Here is a 23,554-nt window from a genome sequence, read left to right on the forward strand (position 1 = left end):
GTCGTGACAGTGGTGGTAGTTTCAAACACTAGACTGGAAGGCAGGACATTCCAACTTTGGTTCTGACTCTGCTACAGACTCACTGCGTAGATTTGGGCAAGTGACTACATCTCAAGTTTTCTCATCTGTGAAATGGGAACGAACAACAGCTGTCACCATGAAACATGGGTTCTTAACCCACTGTATGATCACAGGTAAGTGCCTTCCTCTCTCTGGGTTTCATCTGTACATTAAGGAGCGTAGAACAGAGATTCTCTGTGGATCCCCAGCTCTGATTTCTTTTATTCTAAGTACCTGACCAGAACTGGCTTTGAAGAGTTAAAAACACCATAGCAACAATAGTTGTCATTTACTGAGTGCTTACTGTGTGTTAGGCACTATACTTCACAGGCATTTAATGCATTTGCATGACATCACCTGCATTTAACCCAAAACACTGGAGGGTCCCACGGTTCAGGCTTCACTGCTTTTCTCTTTTCCACCTACACTTATTCCCTAAAATCTAAGGACTAAATCAGGGGTTCTCAACCTCAGCATTATTGACGTTTCGGACTAGATAATTCTTTGTTGAAGAGGCTGTTTATACACTGTAGGATGTTTATCAGCTTCTCTGGCTTCCTCTACCCCTTAAACACCATTAGCACCCCACCCCCCGTTTTTACAACCAATATGTCTCCAGACCCTGCAGATGTCTCCTGGGAGACAAAATCATCCCCCAGTTGAGAACCACCATGATAAGAGATCTCATCCTGTGTCATGGATGTAAATACCATCTATACCATATCTATACCGATGACTTTCAAATTTATATCTGCAGCCCGAACCTCCCCCCTGAACTCCATACTCGTAAATCCATCCACCTGATAGATATCTCCACTTGAACGTCTAATAGGCATCTCAAAGTCAACATTTCCAGCACAGAACTCCTTATCTATGGCACCCCGTCTACTACACCTGCTCCTCCCGCAGTCTGCTCCCTCGCAGTAAATGATAACTCCATCCTTCTTGCTGCTCAAGCAAAACACCTTGGAGCCATCCTTGACTTCTATTTCCTTCTCTCACTGCACATCCAACCCATGAACAAATGCAGTTAGCTCTACCTTCAAAACAAACCCAGAAAATAAACCACTTTTCACCACCACCACCACTACTTCCTCCCAGCTCCCAGCCTCCACCATGTCCCAGCTGAATTGTTGCAGTAGCCTCCTCACTGGTCACTCCTCTGGTCCCCTTGCCCTCCTGGAATCTATTCTCCACAAAAGGACCAAAGTGATCCTTTTAAACATAGTAAGTGATGTCATTCCTGCTCTCCAAACCCGCAATGGCTCCCCAGCCCACCCAGCGTAAAATGGCTCTGAGTCCCACATCCCCAGCATGACTCTGACCTTCTCTCCTGCCAGCTCCCCCTCAGTCACTAGACCACAGTTCTACTGGTCTCCTTGCTGCTCCTCACACATGCCAAGCACACTATACAGACTTCCTTGCTATTACGTCTGCCTGGAATGCCCCTTCCCCCAGCAATTCCTCCAGCTTCCTGCGTGGCACTGTCCCTCACCTCCTTCAGGTCTCTGCTCAAATGTCACCTTCTCAGCAAAACGATCCCTGAGCCTTTTTGAAATGACAATTCTCCTGCCCCCACACCCCATCCCCCTTCCTGCTTTAACCTTCACAGCCCTGGTCATCATCTGACCATCCGTATATTTCACTTGTTTACTGTCTCCTCCGCCAGAATGTGAGTTCCATGCAGAGCTCCGGCACGAGGAACTCACTCACTAGTGGCTTTTGTCTGTCTTGGTTGCAGTCTTATATCCCTAGCAACTAAACAGTATGTGACACATAATAGGCACTCAATAAACATGTGTTGAATGAATCTTCACACTTACCCTGTACGGTAAGGATTATTATCATTCCCATGTTATAAAACAAGGGGACTAAAGCTTGGGGAGGTTAAGTAACCTGACTCAGATCCCTCAGCTAGAAAGTAACTTCCACTGGAATACTCTTACCCAACACCCAAGGGTCTCTCTAAATATGGCATTAAACTATTTTAGATGGTTCCCGGATCAGCTTTTTAAAACACTTAAGAATATTGACTGGCAAAAAATAAATAAACCTCGACCTAAGCATGTAGCTTATCCAAAAATTAACTCAAAATGGATCACGGACTTGCATGTAAAACTATAACACTTTTCTTTTTTTTTTTTTTTTAAAGGAGAAAATTTGGGGGATCTAGGGCTAGGCAAGGAGTTCTTAAATTTGACATCAAAAGCACAATTCATAAAAGAAAATTTTGATAAATTGGCCCTCATCAAAATTAAAAATGGTTGCTCTGTGAAAGCTCAGGTGAAGAGGATAAAAAGACAAGCTAAGGGGCTCCCCTGGTGGCGCAGTGGTTGAGAATCCGCCTGCCGATGCTGGGGACACGGGTTCGTGCCCCGGTCTGGGAAGATCCCACATGCTGCGGAGCGGCTGCGCCCTTGAGCCATGGCCACAGAGCCTGCAGGCTCCGCAACGGGAGAGGCCACAACACTGAGAAACCCAAAAACCACAAAAAAAAAAAAAAAAAAAAAAAAAAAAAGACAAGCTAAAAGCCAGGGGAAAACATTTACAAACTACATACCCAAAAAAGGACTAGTATCTAGAATGTGTAAAGAGCTCTCAAAGCTCAACAATATAAAGTGAATAATCCAATTAGAAAATGGGCAAGGACAGGGACTTCCCTGGTGGCACAGTGGTTAAGAATCTGCCTGCCGTATATACAATGGAATGTTACTTAGCCATAAAAAGAAATGAAATTGAGTTATTTGTAGTGAGGTGGAGGGACCTAGAGTCTGTCATACAGAGTGAACTAAGTCAGAAAGAGAAAACAAATACCATATGCTAACACATATATATGGAATCTAAAAATTAAAAAATGGTACTGATGAACCTAGTTGCAGGGCAGGAATAAAGATGTAGACATAGACAATGGACTTAAGGACACAGGGTGGGAGGGGGAAGCTGGGGTGAAGTGAGAGTAGCATCGACATATATACACTACCGAATGTAAAATAGTTAGCTAGTGGGAAGCAGCTGCGTAGCACAGGGAGCTCAGCTTGGTGCTTTACGATGACCTACAGGGGTGGGATAGGGAGGATGGGAGGGAGGCTCAAGAGGGAGGGGATATAGGGATATATGTATACATATGGCTGATTCACTCTGGTATACAACAGAAACTAACACAGTATTGTGAAGCAATTATACTCCAATAAAGATCAATTAAAAAAAGAGAAAAAAAGAAATCCGCTTGCCAAGGCAGGGGACATGGGTTGAAGCCCTGATCCGGGAAGATCCCACATGCCACGGAGTAACTAAGCCTGTGTGTCACAACTACTGAGCCTGTGCTCTAGAGACCACGAGCCACAACTACTGAGCCCGAGTGCCACAACTACTGAAGCCCGCACGCCTAGAGCCCATGCCCCACAACAAGAGAAGCCACTGCAATGAGAAGCCTGTGCACCGCAACAAAGAGTAGCCCCTGCTCGCCACAACTAGAGAAAAGCCCACGTGCAGCAACGAAGATCCAATGCAGCCAAAAATTAATTAATTATTTATTTATTTTTAAATGGGCAAGGACATGAATAATTCACCAAAGAGGATATACAGATGGCAAACAGCACATGAAAAGATGTTTAACATCACAAGGCATTAAAGAAATGCAAATTAAGACCAGGATAGGGTATTACTACACACCTCTCAGAATGGCTAAAATTTTTTTAAAAATAATAATAATGACAGCACCAAATGCTGGCAAGGATGTAGAAAACTGGATCACTCATATATTGCTGGTGAGAATGTAAAATACAGCCTCTCTGACAGTTTCCAATAAAACCAAATATTCAATTACCATATGATCCATTAATTGTACCCTCAGGCATCTATCCCAGAAAAATATGAAAAATTATGTTCATGAAAAACTTGCAAATGAATATTCATAGCAGCTCTACTTGTAATAACCAAAAACTGGGACCAGTTCAAGTGTCATTCAACAGATAAATGGTTAAACAAACTCTGGTATATCCACACCATGGAATGCTACTCAGCATTAAAAAGGAATGAACTATTGATTTACACAACTTGGATGAATCTCCAGGAAATTACAATAAGCAAAAAAGCAAATCTCAGTGCCAAGACAATTCAATGGGAAAAGAACAGTCTTTTCAATAAATGGTGCTGGAACAAGTGGACATCTGCAAGCAAAAGAATGAGATTGGACTCCTACCTCATACCATATACAAAAATTCACTCAAAATGGATCAAGGACCTAAATGTAAGAGCCAAAACTATAAAACTCTTAGAAAAAAATAAGGGTAAATCTTCGTGACTTTGGATTAGGCAATGTTTTTTTAGATATGACATTGAAAGCACAAACAAAAGAAAAAACAGATAAATTGTACTTCATCAAAATTAAAAACCTTTGTGCTTCAAAGGACACCATCAAGAAAACTAAAAGACAACCCACAGAATGGAAGAAAACACTTGCAAATATATCTGATAAGGGTTTAGTATCCAGAACATATAAAGAACTTTTACAACTCAATAATAAAAAAACTGAACTTAAAAATGAGTAAAGGATCTGAATAGACATTTCTACAGAGAAGACATATAAATGGCCAATAAGCACATGAAAAAAGTTCAATATCATTAACCATCAGGGAAATGCAACACCACAATGAGACACTACTTCATACCCACTAGGATGGTTATAATCAGAAGACAGATAATAACAAGTGTTAGTGAGAATGTAGAGAAACTGGAACCCCCATACACTGCTGATGAGAATGTAAAGTGGAGTGATTGCTTTGGAAAACAGTCCAGCAGTTCCCTAAATGGTTAAACATAGTTACCATACTATATATATATATACACCCAGGAGAAATGAAAACATATGTCCATACCAAACCCTGTACTTTAATATTCATAAGAATACTGTTCATAATAACCAACAAGTATAAAAAACGCAAATGCCTACCAACCGATGAATGGATAAGTAAATTATGGTATGTCTACAAAACAAAATATTATTCAACAATAAAAAGTACTGGGACTTCCCTGGTGCCGGGATTTCCCTGGAGGCACAGTGGTTAAGAATACGCCTGCCAATGCAGGGGACGCAGGTTCGAGCCCTGGTCCAGGAAGATCCCACATGCCGCGGAGCAACTAAGCCTGTGCGTCACAACTATTGAGCCTGCGCTCTAGAGCCCACGAGCCACAACTACTGAAGCCCGCGTGGCCTAGAGCCCATGCTCCGCAACAAAAGAAGCCACCACAATGAGAAGCCTGTGCACCACAAGAAGAGTAGCCCTCGTTTGCCGCAACTAGAGAAAGCCCGTGTGCAGCAACAAAGACCCAACGCAGCCAAAAATAAAATAAATAAATTTATTTTAAAAAAATACTAATGCATGCCACAACATGGATAATCCTTGAAAAATTGTGCTAAGTGAAAGAAGTCAATCACTAAAGACTACATATTGTATGATTCCATTTATATGAAATGTCCACAAAGAGGCAAATCTATAGAGACAAAAAGTAAATTAGTGGCTGCCTTGAGCCGAAGGAATTAGGGGGAAATGAGGGGAGGGGTGGACTGCAAAAGAATACAAGGTTTCCTTTGGGGGAGATGAAAAACGTTCTAAAATTGATCGTGGTGATGGTTGCACAACTTTGTGAATATACTAAAAACCATTGAATTGTACACTCTAATGAATGAAATGTATGAGGTGTGAATTATATCTCATAAAGCTGCTACCAAATTAAAAAGCCGATTCCAAAGGTTACACACTGTATGATTTCTTTATCTATAGAACATTTCTAAAGTGACAAAATTTTAGAAATGAAGGACAAATTAGTGGTAACCAGGGGTTGGGGGTGGAGGAAGGGAAAGAAATGATATAAAAGAGCAACGAAGGATCCTTAAGCTGATTGAACTGTTCACTATCTTGACACAAAGCAACGAACACATGTGATAAACTGTATAGAACTAAATATACACAGATACACACAAATCAGGACAAATGAAACTGGGGAAGTCTGAATAAGATCTGTGGATTTTAACAATGTCAGTATCTTGAGTGTGATTTATACTACAGTTTTGCAAAATGCAGGAAACAGGGTAAAGTGTATAAGGAAATTTCTCTTATATTTTTTCTTACAACCGCATATGAATCTTTTATATCTCAATAAAAATTCAACAAAAACGCTGAAATCACAGAATAAGAAAATTGTTCTGTTGTCAATTTCTCTTCTGATTAAACAATAAAGTCTCCCCTGGTGCAGGTGTGCCATTGCTCGTAACAGCTGCATTACCCTTTGAAACAAGCAAAAGCAGATTTCAGGCTCAATTGCCCAGACAAGAGAATCCAGCTAGAATTTAATAACACTTTTATTTTATGGTGTTTAGTTGTCTATTTTATCTAGATGATATAATGTAGAATTAAGAACACAGATTCTGAAGACAGCCGGTCAAGGGTTCCAATTCCTTACTGCTCTGCTGCTTACTAGCTGTGTGACTTTGAGCCAGTCACTTAACATCTCTGTTAATAATAATCTGTACAGAGGTTACAGATTTTACACCTCATCTGTACAATGGGTATGACAAGAGTACCTAGATCATGGTGTTGTTCTGAGTTTTAAATCAATAAATGATACACACACAATATATGTATAAATGTCCATCACAAAGTGAAATGTTAGCTATCATTATTTTCTTTACCATAACTAGGATTGAGGGAAGGTCACGATGTTTTAGAAGGTTTTAGAAGCACAGATCAAGGCCATACTACCGCTCGGAATGTACCCTTCGCCCCTCGGTTGCACTGAGTCCATACCCGGGTATCTGGAGGAGGGAGTGGAGCCAGGAGGCACCCACCTGCGCACTTGGTGCGGCTGACGAGGGGCGGCCCGGGGCGGCCTGTACCGCCGTCACCGGGGCGCGTGAGCAGGACGCTGATCTCGTACTCCGTGTCGGGGTCGAGGTGCCACAGCTTGTAGGTCTGCAGGCTGACCGCGTGAACCTCCGCCCACGGGCCGCGCGCCATGCGGTACTCAATCTCCTTACGCACGATCGGCCCGTCGCCAATGATGGAGTTGGTGTTGAGCTGGATGATGAGGTAGGTGGGACCAGCGCGCAGTAGCTGCGGGGGCGCAATGGGGGTAGGGGGCTCTGCAAGGAGATGGGAGAGAGACGGAGCCCGCGGATGCCGCTATGAATCCCTGGCCCTCAGCTCCTCACCCCACCACACCCAAAAACCCAAGAACCCACCTGTCCCTCCAGGCTCCTCACGCAGCCCCCAAGCCCTAGACTAGACTGCCTCCCCCCACTAAATCCCCAGGGCCTAGGAAGCTCCCCACTCCAAAAGCTGACCCCGTCCTCACCCCTCAGCCTACACCCTCTCCCTCACTCCCTTCTGAATCCCCAAGTCCTCGCGTCCAAGGACTGATCGCTTGCCCGCTCCGGTCAACCCTAGGGCCCAATAGCCAGATCCCGCCTCGCCGGGCTCACACCTTGACCCAGCCCCCACGCGGGCCCACCTCTCAGTCACATCCCCTCACCTCCAGTCCGACCTGATCGCAGGTGAGATTGTGCCCCTCCGCAAGCCCCGCCCCGCGGTCAGACCACGCCCCTGGTCAAACCCTTCCTTCCCTACCCGTCCATGGGCCGCGCCCCCTGACAAGACTCCGCCCCCTGGTAGAATCTGCGCCCCCACCCTCCGCTCGCCCCGCCCCTCGGAGGCCCGCCCTCCGCAAGCGTCCCCGAGCTCACCTTTGACGATTAGCTCTGCGAAGTTGGAGACGCCCACGCCACGCTGGGCCTGGGACACGCAGCGGTACAGGTCCTGCTCCGCGCGGCGCACGGCGGCCAGCGGGAAGGTGGCCAGGAAGCGCCGGTGGCTGATGTGCCTCACGCCGGCCGCGGGCACCAGTGCCCCGCTCTGTCGCTGAGCGGGGAGAGGGGCCAATGGGTCATGGGCGCCGGGGAAGAAAGGTCCAGATCTCGCTGTGACCCGGGCAAGGGAGTAAATGTCCCGGCCCCATTTAGCCATCCCTACTACACAGGGGCATTTGGGGTTCCTGGAACCAGCTCTGCCACAGGAAGGTGTGGGTCTGATTAAGGGAATGTGGTCGCTCTGCCTTTGATGGAAGGTGTGGTTGGAGGATCCTGGAGCCGCTCTCTGTCCTCGGGGGATGGGGCACCCAAGAGGGCAGAGCAGAGCCTAGGGAGAGCCAGGACGCATGTGTATGGGTGCTGGAGAATAACGGAAGGACTCAGCATTCCGCAGAGGAGCCAGAACTTTTCATAAGAAGTTGGCCAAGGTCCCCCCACACTCCCACCCCACCCGCCTCACCTGCAGAAGGAAGCGCTCGGCCTCTGCTGCTCTGCCAGCAGCCATGCACTGGAACGAGGCGTTCTGGCCCGCATTGACCTCCACGTCGCCCAGGCGGGAGAAGTGTGGGGCCTTTGCTGCCGGAACAGAGCCTTGGTGTGAGCTGGGCTCGTGCCCCCTGTCAGCAGGAGCCGCAGCCACCCGTACCCCTCGCCCTGCACCCCAGTGGGCTGGGACTCACCGCAGGGGTAGCTGAGAAGCAGGATGTCATCTAGGCCCATGTAGCCCCTGCGGTCTGAGGAGATGAGGGCCTCAAACAGCACCTGGGGGAGGTGGGAGGGTCCCTGTCATGCTGACATCCCTCCAGCCCTGCCTGGGGAGATGCCCACAAGAGCCCCCTTTCAGCTGTGCTCCAGCCCCATCCTCCTCAACAAGCAGCCCAGCTCACAGTTACCCTCCATACCAAGCCAGCTTGTTGTGGAAAGGGGTGTCAGCACCCAGAGCTAACAAGGTCAAGGCCAGAGGTTCCATCCCAATCCTGGACTGTTACCTTCAAGCCACAAAACTTCCCAGCCAGACAGGGTTTCCAAGTCAGCACTATTCCAACTCACCTCGACCCCAGCCATAAACTACTCCTAATAACAATCTCTGACACTGAACCAGACTGAACCATCACTGAAGAACCCAATGCTGACCACAGACTGACTCCTGATGCTGACACAAACTAATTCCAACCTAGGCCACTTGCTTACTCTGATCTCATGCTGACACCCCTCTACCCACACCCCCAAGCACAGACTGACCGCAGACTGAACCCAGCCCACCTGATATTCATTGGGCCAGAAGGTGCTGACAGCCAGCTCAGCCTGGTGCCACTGGCGGCCGTGGGATCCAGTCATATTCCAGACGGCACTGCCCAGGGGACCCCCATTGACACGTACATAGATGCCCAAAGTGCCCGGGCTGTGCCCATCCCGACTGTACAGGAAGTAGCTGAACTGCACACAGTGGGTGTCATTCTCACTCAGACTCTGGAAGATGACATGGGCCCTCTGGCCTGGAGCATGCTGGGAAGCATTGACCATCAAGTAGGAGCCTGGAAAGAGAGGAGGAAGAGGCAGGAGCTGAGAACTCAGGGGAGGACCAGGGTCAGGTGGGCACAGAGGAGGAGGCAGAAACAAAGGACTCCAGGCATTTGGACCCATCAGAAGTCAGCGGCCTGAGTTCTGGTCCCAGCTCTGACTCACTGGGTAAGTCCCTTCATTTCCCTGCATCTGTTTCCCAAAGTAAAGACTTGGAGCAGCAAAAAAACACACAAATCTGGCTGTGCCAAAACCCCTTTCTGGCTCCTCACCTCGCCCTTTATGACCCCAGTCCAAGCTTGTGCTAATCCACAGCTTTCCCCACATTCCGAGCTGTCCTGGGAGGCAAGGACTAGGACACTCATCTCAGGAGTCAAGAGTCCAGCACATGACAGGCCCTCAAAGCCCACCTCTTCTGAAGCCCTCCCTCTCCATCCCTCTATGGGTGTCTCTCCTGGCCCCTGGATCATTAATAAAGTATGTATCGCTCTCCCCACCAGCCTGTGATGCCTCAGGGCTCCACTGCGTCCCCAGCACAGGTCTGCAAGCTGAATGAACTTACAGAACAGAGATGGAATGAAAGGGCTCTAACTTCCCTTCCAGCCCTCAGCCCCTCAATCTAAACTCCTGGGATACAACTCTCTTGATTTCAAACCTGGAGAAAGGCAGCCCTGCCCCTGCCCCAGAGATCCAAGCTGTATGCTGGGAGTGGGGGAGAGGGGTGGTGGGGGAAAGGGGCCTGGACTCCTCAGGACCTGGCTGGGGGATTATGGCTTCCCTTCTGTGGGGAGAAGGTCCCAGCAGCTGCTAACGGGGTGCCTGCAGCCACCCAGGGCCACCTCCTCCCAGGCCTCGCTGCCAGCCCACACAAGCCCATTCAGATCCCAAACCACAAGGCTCCCTGCTCCAGGCGGGCTCTCCAGGGGCTCCACTGGAGGGAACGGCATTCATCTCTGGGAGCCAGAAGCCTGTGAAGAAGGCGGCTCCTGCATCAGTCCTGGTGGGGTAGTAAACAAAACTCCAGGTCCCCATTCCCACCCAGGAAGGGGGGCATCCCAGCCCCCGCACAGTCTCTCTCGGCCCACTCCTCCATCCTCTCTCCTCTCCCTGTGAGCAGCTGTGGGCGTGTCTCTCTCCCCCTTTCAAACTGACACTTTGTTCTTGCCTCTTCCTCTTCCCTAGTCTTTTCTCACTCTGCATCCCTCCTCTTCTCTTCCATTTACTCCCTTCATCCCTGTCACCCCCCCTTCTCCTCTCTCCTGCTCTCTGAGTGTGAATCTCCCTCCTTCCTCCTCTCTCCACCTCCAAGTCTCTTCCCCAGAATGTGAGCACCAACACAGCAGAGAAACTGTCCATCTGGCTCACCACTGCATCCCCAGGACCCAGCCCAAGGCCCACACTACATACAACATTTCTCTCCCCCTTTTGTCACTGGGTATGTCTCTGCTTGTGTGGAGGAGAGAGAGAAGCAGAGCCCACACAGGGTGGTCAGGACTGTAAGAGGTGAATTCAAATCAGCAACCTGTACCCGAATGCTAACCTGTACCAGGCCAAGGCTGGGCCCTGGGGATATGGAATCGGCCCGCTCAGCATCCCTGCCACGGTGGGCACCTTGACAGATCACTGTCACACAGGTCAGACTTTGATACCTGCCAGGACAGTGGTCAAGCAAGGAGCTGAGAGCCCTGTGAAGGCAGAGAGGAATGCCCCAGGAAGGGCACAGTGTGAGCAAATGCACAGAAGAGGGGAGGCAGGGAGGCCTCCGGGAGTCGAGGCGAGGGGCAGGAGCCCAGGCTGCGGAGGCTGCCTGTGCCAGGTCGTGGAGGGCCTCTCTCCTGCTGGCTTCAAGTCCTGCTCCCACACTGAGAACCTTTGCTGCCCCTCCCACGAACTCTTGACAGCAGATGCGATCTTGGCCATGCTGTGAGCTGAGCAGCAAAGGCCCTGGCCCACTACTATGACAGGGCAAAGGGGAGGGGCCATAGCCTGTCCCATTCTGGGTTCCCTCAGCAAGCCCTTTTGGTCCTCGCACTATGCTGTGTCCTCCGACTCAGCCCTCATCAGTAATAAAGGTGATAACTTGGTCTCCACCTGTCTTATCCTTTTCTTAATCCCCAGCTGCTTCTGTACCCAGTGAAGAGGGGTGCTAGTAGTTGGACCCCCTCAAATATCTCCAACAATAGCATCTAAGCATTCATTGAACCCTTACATGCCACCCCCATGTTACGTACTTTATAGGCATTATCTAATAATCCTACGAAATGGATTATTGTGCTCTCCATTTTATAGTTAAGGAAATGGAAGCTCAGAGAAGTTAGGTGACTTGCCCAAAGTCACACAGATGGTAAAGTGATGAAGCAAAGATCTGAAGCCCAGCCTTCATGACTCTGGAACCAGTGCACTAAAGGCCATCATCAGGGTAGAAGGCCAGGACTAGAATCTACATAATTAGTCTCCTCTCAGTCCAGTGTTCACGCCGCCAAATATTCCCCATCCTGAAACAGGGGCAGGGCAGGGCAGAAGTCGGGAAAGATCCAGGAAGAAAGGGGCAGAGGCAGAAAGGTTTTACACACATCCAGCCCCCAAGGTTACTGCTCTGTCAGCATCTTCAAGCCTGGGAGACCAGGATTCAGATGCTCACAGGGAGAAGAGAGCCTCCCTGAAGGTGGAGGATTTAGGAAGACCTGGCAGGAGTAAGGTGGATCCTGAACTAAGCTGCCATAGGAGTAATGGGAGGTGGGCTTTATCTTACAGTTTGTAAGGGTCTTTGATTACTTGAACCTGCACCCATTTTACAGGTAAAACTACCTGAGGTACACAATTGGTCAGGGTCCAGAGAGCTCCATATTCACAGTGTCATCTGTGTCATTACAGATGCCAAAGCAGATGGAGGCCCAGAAAGATTAGGCAGTGCACCCAAGGTAACACAGCAGGTGGGTAGCATGCCCCTGAAGGAGATGAAGGGGGAATGGTGACTGAGAGTAGGCTCACCATGAGGCAGGTCCGCAGGAGCCCGGGTGCCAGGGTGGATCCTCACTTGCTCCCACTGGAAGTCGTCATACTGGGCCTGGCTGTACTCACAGGGCACTGCTGGGTCACTCACCTCCTCGAAGGTGCAGCCGGCTGTGAGGGAAGGGCCTGCTTAGCCCAGGCTAGAGCTGGGCTGCTGGCCAGAAGGGCTCCTGGGGCTACCCTCTAGGTGCCCCACACTGTCCCTTCCTACCCAGGCCCACCCTCATCCCCTCCGTCTCCTCAAGCCCTCCCCCCACTGCTCCCTCCCTCTAACCAAACACTCCCTCCCCCACCCTCTCCTTCTTTTCATTGTCTCCTCCCAATGCCAAGACCTCCCCACATTGCCCACCCCCCCAGTACTCCCCAGGACCGCCCACTGCTCAACCACCAATCAAAGACCCTCCTCAACAAAAGCCAGTTATCATTACTACCCATTAAAGCCTCTCAACAACTCATGAAATCAAAGCTAGAATTATCCCCACTTTACAGATGAGGAAACTGAGGCCCAAAGAGGCTGTGACCTCCTTAAGGTCACACAGCAGGTTAATGACAGAGGTGGGGTTTGGACCAAGATCTGCTGACTGCTGGTCAGTGTTCCATCACCTGCCCCTCCATCTTTGCAGAGAGGACAGACAGTGGGCCCCAGGACTGGCAGGGTCATGAATGCCCTAAGTCAGCCCTGATGGTATCTCCTTAAAAATAAGAACAATGTCCACTGATGACATCAAGCTTCCGACAAGCCCTGCACAGTGCTAAATGCTTTAAGCGTGGATTCCCATTTAGGCCTCGCCTTCTAAGGAGGTACCACTACTGTATTTATTCCTACTTGACAGATAGGCTTAAGCGATGCACATTACCCAAAGTCACCTAACTGAGGTCTCTGCCTGCAGGAATGTGGCAGGCAAAACAGTCATGTGTGGACTGAGGACACATATGCCTAGAGGAAGCAAATTCCCATGATTTGGAACCAATATACATAGTTTAAATATGGCGGGGATTGAAATGGATGTGAGCCCTTTGGTTGGTAATGAGGTTCATATATCTTAGCCGGCTCATCAACGCCCTGAGTTGGACATAATACACTTGAGAACACCACTGGTTCAGAAAGTAACTGCAAACAGGTCCCTGCACTCACTCCTGAACCTTAGTGTTTGGAGCCCCATCAGGGGTAAATGAAGGCATCTGAGACCCGGGCAAATGCATGGACAAGTGGCGAGGAAACAGGCACAAATCGTGCCAGGCCCTGTCCTGGGTGCCTATCAGCCACTAGTACTTCTCCCCACTTGACAGATGAGGTGACTGAGGCTCTGAGGGGTGAAGGAATTCACCCACAGTATGCGGTGGTAGATAAGCAAGTGGGCTTTGGCATCAGACAGACTCGGGATTGAACCTTGACTCTGCAATTTGCCAGCCCTGTGGTGGTGATCCTTTCTCATCTTCAGCTTCCCCACCCACAAGTGGAGTTGTTGAGGTTTCAGTGTGGGGGTCCACTTAGCACAATGCCTAGCACATGCAAGCACTCAGGAGAGAGCAGCTCTGCACCTGTTCCACCTGAGCCACCTGAGTAACAGAAGCAGGATTTGAATCCATGGCGGTCAGAGGCCAAAGTCCACATTTCTCACCAGAAAAGCCTTCACTATGAGAAGGAGCAAGTTTTAGCTGCTTCCCAGCCTCAAGAAGAGGAGGGGCAAGAAACAGAGAGTAACTGGGGAGTGAGTGCCACGTGCCAGGCACAACGGTGGGCATCTGCACGCACTGCTGGTGGCCTCACTTTCAGGAGGCTCTGCTGTTTCATCTGCAGCAGGGACTTCTCCAGGTTTTCGCGGATCATGTGAAGCAGCATCTCGAAATGCACAGCCAGGCACAAGGGGCTTGCCACTGTTGGGAGCGGGGGAGTCTCCCTTTCCTCTTTATGGACCCCATCAGAGTGTAAAACAGTAAAAGGTGGGCAAAAGGCTGGCACCAGGTGGATGGGATGAAATAACAGCAGCTCTCTCCAGAGCTGGGGCAGGACGTTGGCTGAGCTCTTTGCCTCATTGTGTGAAGACCCCTGGTCAGCATGTGCCCTATGACCTGTGGAGGTGGGTTTTAACCCCATCTGTGCTGGGGAGGCCTCGGCTCTCCCCTTAGAAAATGATCCATAGCACAGCACGAAGAGAGAACATAGCTAGTAGGGATGATCAGGGAGGGCTTCCTGGAGGAGGGGACAGCTGACTTCATTCAGCCTGAGCTGAGTCTGTGCCTGAGGGTCTTAGCCAAGGCCTCCCTGAGCCTCCAAATTACCAGAAAGGGAACCCCAGGATCTAGAGTCTCGCTGGGGCTCAGGTCCTTCCTGGTCCTTCTCAAGTAACAAGGCAGCTGCCCCAGATGTCTCACCCATGGCCCTGCGGCGAGCCTGGGAATGCCAGCTCCTTGGCTTCCTCCCGTCCAATCTGAGCCAGGCCAAGTGAGCTTCCAGGACTCCCAGCCTGACTGACCTGGTCAGAGGGACCCCCAGACCGTCTGACCTTGGCCAGAGTAACCCTGAGACTGCCTGATGCAGGTCAGTTGACCCCCAGACAGATAGACCTGAGCCAGAGTGGCCCCATCATCATTCAGATGACCACCAGACCATCTGACTTTGACCAGAATGACCACCAGACTGACTGACTGAGCCCAGACCAGCTGACCATGTCCAGAGTGACCCCTGACTTCCGTCAAAACAGAAGTCCTGCACCTGTCCCAAGCCAGGGTCATCTCCCCGGCTGACCAGTCCCATCCAGAGTACCCCCTTCTGGAGGTAGAATGATTCCCTCTCCCTGATCTATGCCCATCCCCAGCCCTGTGTTTCTGGGCCAGGCCCATTCCAGCCACAGCCTTCAGGGGGTAACATCTCTGGGGCCAGGTTCTCCAAGGTGAGCCCCACCCTCACCTGCTCCCCAGCTCACCCTGGGATGGGAACAATCAGCCCTCCTGGATCCTGGGAAAAGCCCCATCACCTCCAGGCTCGATGGCTCAGGAGCTAGGAGTCCCACCGCCAAGTCCCCACTTCTACTAGAGACTCAACTCCTGCTAGGGGCCGCCAGCCCAGGGGAGAAAAAAATAGACCAGACTTTGTGTTGAGAGCAAGAACGGTCAGAGAATACCTCTCGACTCCATCAACACAGACGTGGGCACAGACATGCACACACACATCAACGCCATCACAAGAGGGCTGCCACTTACCACCATGACCCCCTGTGCCACTGATTCCTCATAATAACTCACAAGCTCAGTACTATTATTATTCCCATTTTACAGATGGACACCGAGGCACAGAGAGATGAGGTGGCTTGCTCAAGGCCACATCTTAAGTCCCAGAAGCTGGGATTTATACCACCTATCTTTTTTTTTTTCATCTTTATTGGAGTATAATTGCTGTACAATGGTGTGTTAGTTTCTGCTTTATAACAAAGCGAATCAGTTATACATATACATATGTTCCCATATCTCTTCCCTTGCGTCTCCCTCCCTCCCACCCTCCCTATCCCACCCCTCTAGGTGGTCACAAAGCACCGAGCTGATCTACCTGTGCTATGCGGCTGCTTCCCACTAGCTATCTATTTTACGTTTAGTAGTGTATATATGTCCATGCCACTCTCTCACTTTGTCACAGTTTACCCTTCCCCCTCCCCATATCCTCAAGTCTATTCTCTAGTAGGTCTGTGTCTTTATTCCCGTCTTACCCCTAGGTTCTTCATGACATTTTTTTTTCTTAGATTCCATATATATGTGTTAGCATACGGTATTTGTCTTTCTCTTTCTGACTTACTTCACTCTGTATGACAGACTCTAGGTCCATTCACCTCACTACAAATAACTCAGTTTCGTTTCTTTTTATGGCTGAGTAATATTCCATTGTATATATGTGCCACATCTTCTTTATCCATTCATCTGTCGATGGACACTTAGGTTGCTTCCATGTCCTGGCTATTGTAAAAAGAGCTGCAATGAACATTTTGGTACATGACTCTTTTTGAACTATGGTTTTCTCAGGGTATATGCCCAGTAGTGGGATTGCTGGGTCGTTTGGTAGTTCTATTTTTAGTTTTTTAAGGAACCTCCATACTGTTCTCCATAGTGGCTGAACCAATTCACATTCCCACCAGTAGTGCAATAGTGTTCCCTTTTCTCCACACCCTCTCCAGCATTTATTGTTTGTGGATTTTTTGATGATGGCCATTCTGACTGGTGTGAGATGATATCTCATTGTAGTTTTGATCTGCATTTCTCTAATGATTAATGATGTTGAGCATTCTTTAATGTGTTTGTTGGCAATCTGTATATCTTCTTTGGAGAACTGTCTATTTAGGTCTTCTGCCCATTTTTGGATTGGGTTGTTTGTTTTTTTGTTATTGAGCTGCATGAGCTGCTTGTAAATTTTGGAGATTAATCCTTTGTCAGTTGCTTCATTTGCAAATATTTTCTCCCATTCTGAGGGTTGTCTTTTCGTCTTGTTTATGGTTTCCTTCTCTGTGCAAAAGCTTTTAAGTTTCATTAGTTCCCATTTGTTTATTTTTGTTTTTATTTCCATTTCTCTAGGAGGTGGGTCAAAAAGGATCTTGCTGTCATTTATGTCATAGAGTGTTCTGCCTATGTTTTCCTTTAACAGTTTGATAGTTTCTGGCCTTACATTTAGGTCTTTAATCCATTTTGAGCTTATTTCTGTGTATGGTGTTAGGGCGTGTTCTAATCACGTACTTTTACATGTACCTGTCCAGTTTTCCCAGCACCACTTATTGAATAGGCTGTCCTTTCTCCACTGTACATTCCTGCCTCCTTTATCAAAGATAAGGTGACCATATGTGCGTGGGTTTATCTCTGGGTTTTCTATCCTGTTCCATTGATCTATATTTCTGTTTTTGTGCCAGTACCATACTGTCTTGATTACTGTAGCTTTGTAGTATAGTCTGAAGTCAGGGAACCTGATTCCTCCAGCTCCGTTTTTCGTTCTCAAGATTGCTTTGGCTATTCGGGGTCTTTTGTGTTTCCATACAAATTGTGAAATTTTTTGTTCTAGTTCTGTGAAAAATGCCAGTGGTAGTTTGATAGGGATTGCATTGAATCTGTAGATTGCTTTGGGTAGTAGAGTCATTTTCACAATGTTGATTCTTCCAATCCAAGAACATGGTATATCTCTCCACCTATTTGTATCATCTTTAATTTCTTTCATCAGTGTCTTATAATTTTCTGTATACAGGTCTTTTGTCTCCTTGGGTAGGTTTATTCCTAGATATTTTATTCTTTTTGTTGCAATGGTAAATGGGAGTGTTTTCTTAATTTCACTTTCAGATTTTTCATCATTAGTGTATAGGCATGCCAGAGATTTCTGTGCATTAATTTTGTATCCTGCTACTTTACCAAATTCATTGATTAGCTCTAGTAGTTTTCTGGTAGCGTCTTTAGGATTCTCTATGTATAGTATCATGTCATCTGCAAACAGTGACAGCTTTACTTCTTCTTTTCCGATTTGGATTCCTTGTATTTCCTTTTCTTCTCTGATTGTTGTGGCTAAAACTTCCAAAACTATGTTGAATAAGAGTGGTGAGAGTGGGCAACCTTGTCTTGTTCCTGATCTTAGTGGAAATTACACCACCTATCTTTATTCAAGGAGACTAGGCACAAACAAAGCAAGGCCCTGGTATTCTGTTGGCCACATGTACAAATTTGGTTCCACTCATTGGACATTCATTCACTGACAGTACAAAGCAGGCCCCAGGTTGGCACTAGTAGAGGCACAAGAATGGTTAAGACTCTGCTCTGCCCTCAAGGACCTCCTAGTCTGAGTGGAGGTAAGGGAATGAGACAAAGCAGAGAAGGGTCAAGACCACAAGGGGAGTCCGGGGAGGAGGGTGGGTACAGGGGGAAGGCTTCCTGGAGGTGGGTGCATCTGAGCAGAGGGATGGAAGGATAGGTACCATTCTGGCCAGTAAAGATGGAGAGAGGGGCATCTGAGGTAAAGGGCCCAGCAGGAGTGAAGGAAGGTAGTGAGTAACACAGTTGGTCCAGGGCCCAGAGAGGAGCCCAGACTGGCCAAACAATGGTAGATAAGATGGGAGGGAAGGAGGCTGAGGCCGATAACGGACAGCCAAGTGCCAGGGTGAGAAGTCCAGCCTCATTTTAAGGGGGGAAACCATCCTAGGTATTTGAGCAGAGAAGCACCTGGATTCAGATGAGACAAGTGACACATCCTATAAGCCATGAGGAGGGCAGGTGGCTTCTCCAGACAGCACTGTAGGATCAGAAGTGGGACAAGTCATCAAGGGGTCTGGAGTCAGATGTCAGGAACTGGTGAGGAAGGGGCCTCAAGTCCCCATCCTGGATGCAAATGGCACGTGCTCCAATCACACCGACAGAGATGCACAACACACACAGACACACACAGAGTGTTCACATACACACACTCTCTCCCCCCAGCCTCGTCTAAGCCTTGGGGACACAGTCAGCTGGGCTGGGGACAGGGAGAAAACCAGACCCCTCCGTGGGTACACCATCTCTCCCAGGGCCTCCCTGAGAGGGTGGGCTGAATCAACCCAGGACCCCCAGCAGCTCCCCCAGACTCGGCTCAAACTGGCCCAGCTACATTCCTCAGCTAATCTTCACAATCTGGCAGGCGGTTGCCTGAGCAACCGTCAGCCACAATTTGGGAAGGCAGGATGATGGTTTATCCACATCCGGCTGGGCTCCGGATGGGGTGATGTAAGGGGCAAAGCAACCTCTGCAGGAGGAGCCAGAGTGCGGGAGGGGGTCTCCCTGGAGTGAGGGTCTCCACCCCTCCATATGCTTGTACTTCCATATGCAGACCTGCGTGCGCGCGTGTGTGTGTGTGTGTGCGCACGCGTGCGCGCGTGTGTACACATGTACGTGGCTGTGAGACTGATAGCCTGGTACTGACTTATGAGTACTCGACTGGGAGGCAGAAGGCCTGGATCTAATTCCTGCTGAGCCTCTAACTTCCTGTGTGACCCTGGGCAGGTGGCTTGTCCTCTCCGAAGCCCCGCTTCCTCACCTGTGAAATGAGAATGGGGACCTTGGTGACCTCTAAGGCTGTTCCACCTCTAGAATTCTGATTCCATTCGTGTGAGCATGTATGTGGGCAAGAATAACTTGAAGGCAGAGAGAGATACTATAGGGGAGAGGTGAGGGTGAGTGTGGCTCTCACAGTGTAGGTCCCTCAGGCACTGTGCTGTGAAGTTGTGGGCGTGTGGCTGTACGTTTATCTGCAGAGATATATGGGCACATTCAGCAGTAAGCATGTGCCTAAGGGGGAGGTGAGTGTACACGGCAGGTAGAGGGGAGTCGTGCGTGAGTGTGTGCGTGAGCGTGCACGCGTGTGCACGTGGGCACCACAAGCATGGAAGCACCAGACTTCCTCGCCACCAGACAGGGAATGGTGCTCTGTGCCAAGTGTGGCTGCCAGCCACCATCAGTGTTTTCCGAAGACCCTAGGTAAACAGAGGCTGTTTGCAATGAGATTTTTGTTCCCTTTGGTTTGTCAACAGAACATTCAGTTCCCAAGGGACGGCCCCAGGAGAAACAAAACTCCTCCCACAGATTACAAATTTAGGGGCTGGCATCATACCCAACCCCTGGCATAGCCCCAACCCTTGCCTGGGGAACCCAAATACAACCCCAAGGATAACACTGGTCTATTTCATCATCTGAAGCCACACTCCCTTTCTAGGTAGCCCAACCCAACCCTAGAACCAACACAGGCTCACCCTTGGACATTCCTGCCCAACCCAGCCCCATCCCATGTTCTCCACCACAATAACAGCTCCATCTCAGGCCTGTCTAACCCCTACCTCCTCCCTTCTTGAGATCAGAGACTGTCTCTTAATGCCTTTGAGCCCCATCCCCAAGCCCTGTGTATAGTAGAACGCCAACAGTGGCTGGACTGATCAACCCCATGATCCCAGCTAGTCTGATCCAGGCTCAAGGACCATGACTCCAGCCCAGAGACCTGGCCCAGCCCACTTCACTGCTCTCCTGGCCCAGATCAACACAACCAGACCTTGGCTAGGGCTCCCCCGAGCTGCCCTCCAGAGCCCTGAATAATTGATGCGCAATTAACAAGGGCAGGGCTGGCAGCAGTATGCCCACCTTTTAATCACCCCGCATTCAGCAGAGCTGCAACCACGAACACCCAGGGCCAGGCCACAGGGAGAGAAAGCTGAGCTGATATCCCCTACAGGAGCCAATACAGAACCCAGCGATGCCAACATCCCTCCATCTCTACTGAGAACAGAAGGAAGCCGACTACAGCAGGGGAAACTTCGGCCAGGCTCACTCCCCATCTCCCGGATCAATATGCCCAGCAAATCCCAAAGTTAGCAGCTGGGCTGCCATGTTGTTAGTGTAAGGGGAAGGCACAGGGCGGGGCCGGACTCCATACAGAGGCAAAGGGCTGAACGGAGGGTTGTTCTTTGCAGAGGTACAGCGGGCAAAGGGTACACAGACCTCTGTAGTGCAGACACCGTGTGTCATATAAAAACGCAGTGCAGCGTAGAGAGGCAGAGGGCTGTGAACGAACACATACAGTGCAAAGATCTGGACTTCCTAACGGTCCCGTGGCAAGAGAGGGCTACGTGGCTGCGGTGTGGTGTGTTGCGGGTGCAATGCAGCAGCTCCACTGTACAGAGGCGGAACACAGTTATACAATGCAGGGGAGCAGAGAAGTGTACACAGACCCCCACACAACACCGGCACAGCATGGCAGGACTGGTCGGTGCCATGATGCAGTGGAGAGGTGCCCCATCCATCGTGGCCACGACCCAGAGCTGCACAGAGGCACAGTGCAGCAGTGAGCACTTAGTGGTACATTGGGCTGGCGCTCAGCACCAAGGGATAGGTGTAGGCAGGAACACCGAGGGGGTATGTCCAAGCCTCACTAGGCTTGGCACATGGTTGGTGCTCCATGAACTCTCACTGAAAGGATGTCTAGTGGAGGCATGCAGAACATGCAGAGATATAGGGAAGAGAAAGACGTGGTGCAGTGCAGAAGGAATTGCTGGGTGCTCGATACAGTCCCAAGGAGTACAGTAAACGTAGACTGGAGAGCAGGGGTAGAAAGTGGCACCAAAATGAAATGTAGTAAAGACACCATGTGGAACAGGGAATTCAGTGCAAGAGCTCTGCATCTTGAAATCCAGTAGAACGCACACAACCCAACAGTGAACAGGTATAGTGCAGGGTAGAGGCCCAGGACAGTGACCGTATGCAGTGCACAGACGCAACGCCGGCTACTTGCAAAGGTAATGCCTGCAAAAACCCATGCCAGTCCCGAGCCCAACAGAATGGCCTCAAGCTGCAGTGTAGCTACCGACTCCTCGGGCAGTGAGCAGTGGGGGCCAGAGGAACACTGCAGTGAGGCCACTTGAAGCAAAGATGCTGCTCAACTGGGGCTGCCAACAGAAACCTGGGGAAGGACACCAGCTGACACCTCAGTGGCCGTACAGGGTGAGATAACCTAGAGGGTGGCGTTACAGCGGCAGTGGTACAGTATGACGGGCTGGGCCAGGAGATGCGCATCTCCAGTGCAGTGCAGTGAAGCAGTGGGACAGAAGTGCTGTGCCAGGCAAAGGGGCACTGTGTTTGTACAGCGCGACGGTGGACTGCAGACAGGCTGTGCCCGGCCATGCCCGATGCAGTGCAGATGCCCACTACAACAATGCAGTACAGTACAGAGAGGCCGTGTGACGCAGATGCAGTGTCGTGGTAGCATGGCATCTGTTGGCGCAGTGCAGTGGTGCGTTGCCAGGGACTATGCACAGTCCCAGGAGGGTCCACAAGCCCAACACAACATCATCATCCAGTAGAGTCACACAGCACAGAAGAGCCGCAAACACACAAATGGCAGCACAACTGCAGAAGAGAGGCACAGCACAACGGGACAATGCGGGTGGAGCATACAGACACGCCGGAGAGTCCACACAGCCAATGTAATGCGGAATCTCACACAGCGCAGCCATGCAGCATAGGGCTGAGATGCAGTGCAGTGCAAGGATGCAATGCAGTGGCCCAGTCCTGAGGTGATGGGTCCAGGACTCCCCAGAGAGCACACACCCAGAGCAGGCCGGGGCTTTGATGCAGAGCAGTTCTTAGTGTGAGGTGAAGACGTGGCACACTTCTCCCTATGATGCACTGGAGAGCCGGGGAGCCGGGACCCCCAGAAACACTTGTGCCTACAGCTCTGCCTGGCTGGGCTGGCTACCCCATGGGTTGGGGGTGAGGCCTCATCTGCCCTGGGGGCTTCCCCCCACCTCACCTCCCACTCCCAGCATCTTCCACCCCAGGGACTCTCCAAGGGCACAGGATGAAGCCACTGCCACCCGTGGGGCAGACAGCCAGAACTGAGCACATTGTCCAGGTATTTCTATCTGAGCAGGGCCCCAGCACGCAGGCAGGGGAACAATGAATTCAGATTCTGCTGAAAAGCTTTTGGACAATTAAAGCACATCCCCTGGCCCCCAGCCCAGGGACAGGCAGTGTGGGGCAGGACGAGAGAGAGACGCAGAGGGAGACCTATTGGATTAGGCCCTGGCACAGGGTGGGCGGGAAGTGGACTGAACGGAGGGGAGGGTGTGAGAGGCGAGCCAGACCCAATGACCTGGACGGTCACTCCAGCACTCCCAGCCACCATCACCCCTCCCAGGCCTCGGTTTCATCAGAAGCCAAGAACAAACTTTTCTGAGCACACAGGGTGCTGCACACACACACACACCCTCAATAATAGTTTACAGTGCTTACTACAGGCCAGAACCTGTTCTAAACGATACACGTATGTATATAAAACATATCCTCATAGCAACCTCGTGCAGTGGGTTCGTTCCATTATTATCCCCATCTCACAGATGAGAACACTAAAGGCCCAGAGAGGTCAAGTCACTTGCCCAAGGGTTCCAAGGCTAGCAGTGGTAGAGTGAGGATTCGAACCCAGATGGTGTGGCTCCCAAGCCGATGCTCTTCACCACCACACTCTAGGTACGAACACACAGGCACACACGCACGACCACACGGGTGTACACGTACACACATGCAGACACACACATAGACACATCCTGAGCAATGTATTTCCCA

The 23,554-nt window shown here is 50.0% G+C and overlaps 1 protein-coding gene across 2 annotated transcripts in view; it reads right to left on the minus strand.

Moving 5' to 3' along the window:
• Positions 1-23,554, minus strand: part of PTPRU (protein tyrosine phosphatase receptor type U) — an 83,940-nt gene that overhangs the window by 53,397 nt on the left and 6,989 nt on the right. For both annotated transcript variants that reach the window (XM_027109392.1, XM_027109391.1), the window contains exons 2-7: positions 12,437-12,568; positions 9,188-9,459; positions 8,605-8,686; positions 8,385-8,500; positions 7,802-7,976; positions 6,908-7,201 (exon numbers count right to left, since the gene is read on the minus strand). In XM_027109392.1, coding sequence (XP_026965193.1) covers positions 6,908-7,201; positions 7,802-7,976; positions 8,385-8,500; positions 8,605-8,686; positions 9,188-9,459; positions 12,437-12,568 — 1,071 coding nt within the window. The remainder of the gene's footprint in view (positions 1-6,907; positions 7,202-7,801; positions 7,977-8,384; positions 8,501-8,604; positions 8,687-9,187; positions 9,460-12,436; positions 12,569-23,554) is intronic.

Source organism: Aethalodelphis obliquidens, unplaced genomic scaffold, assembly GCF_003676395.1.
Source record: "Aethalodelphis obliquidens isolate GAN/ISIS:26980383/991018 unplaced genomic scaffold, ASM367639v1 scaffold9, whole genome shotgun sequence".
NCBI classification, from domain to species: Eukaryota; Metazoa; Chordata; class Mammalia; order Artiodactyla; family Delphinidae; genus Aethalodelphis; species Aethalodelphis obliquidens.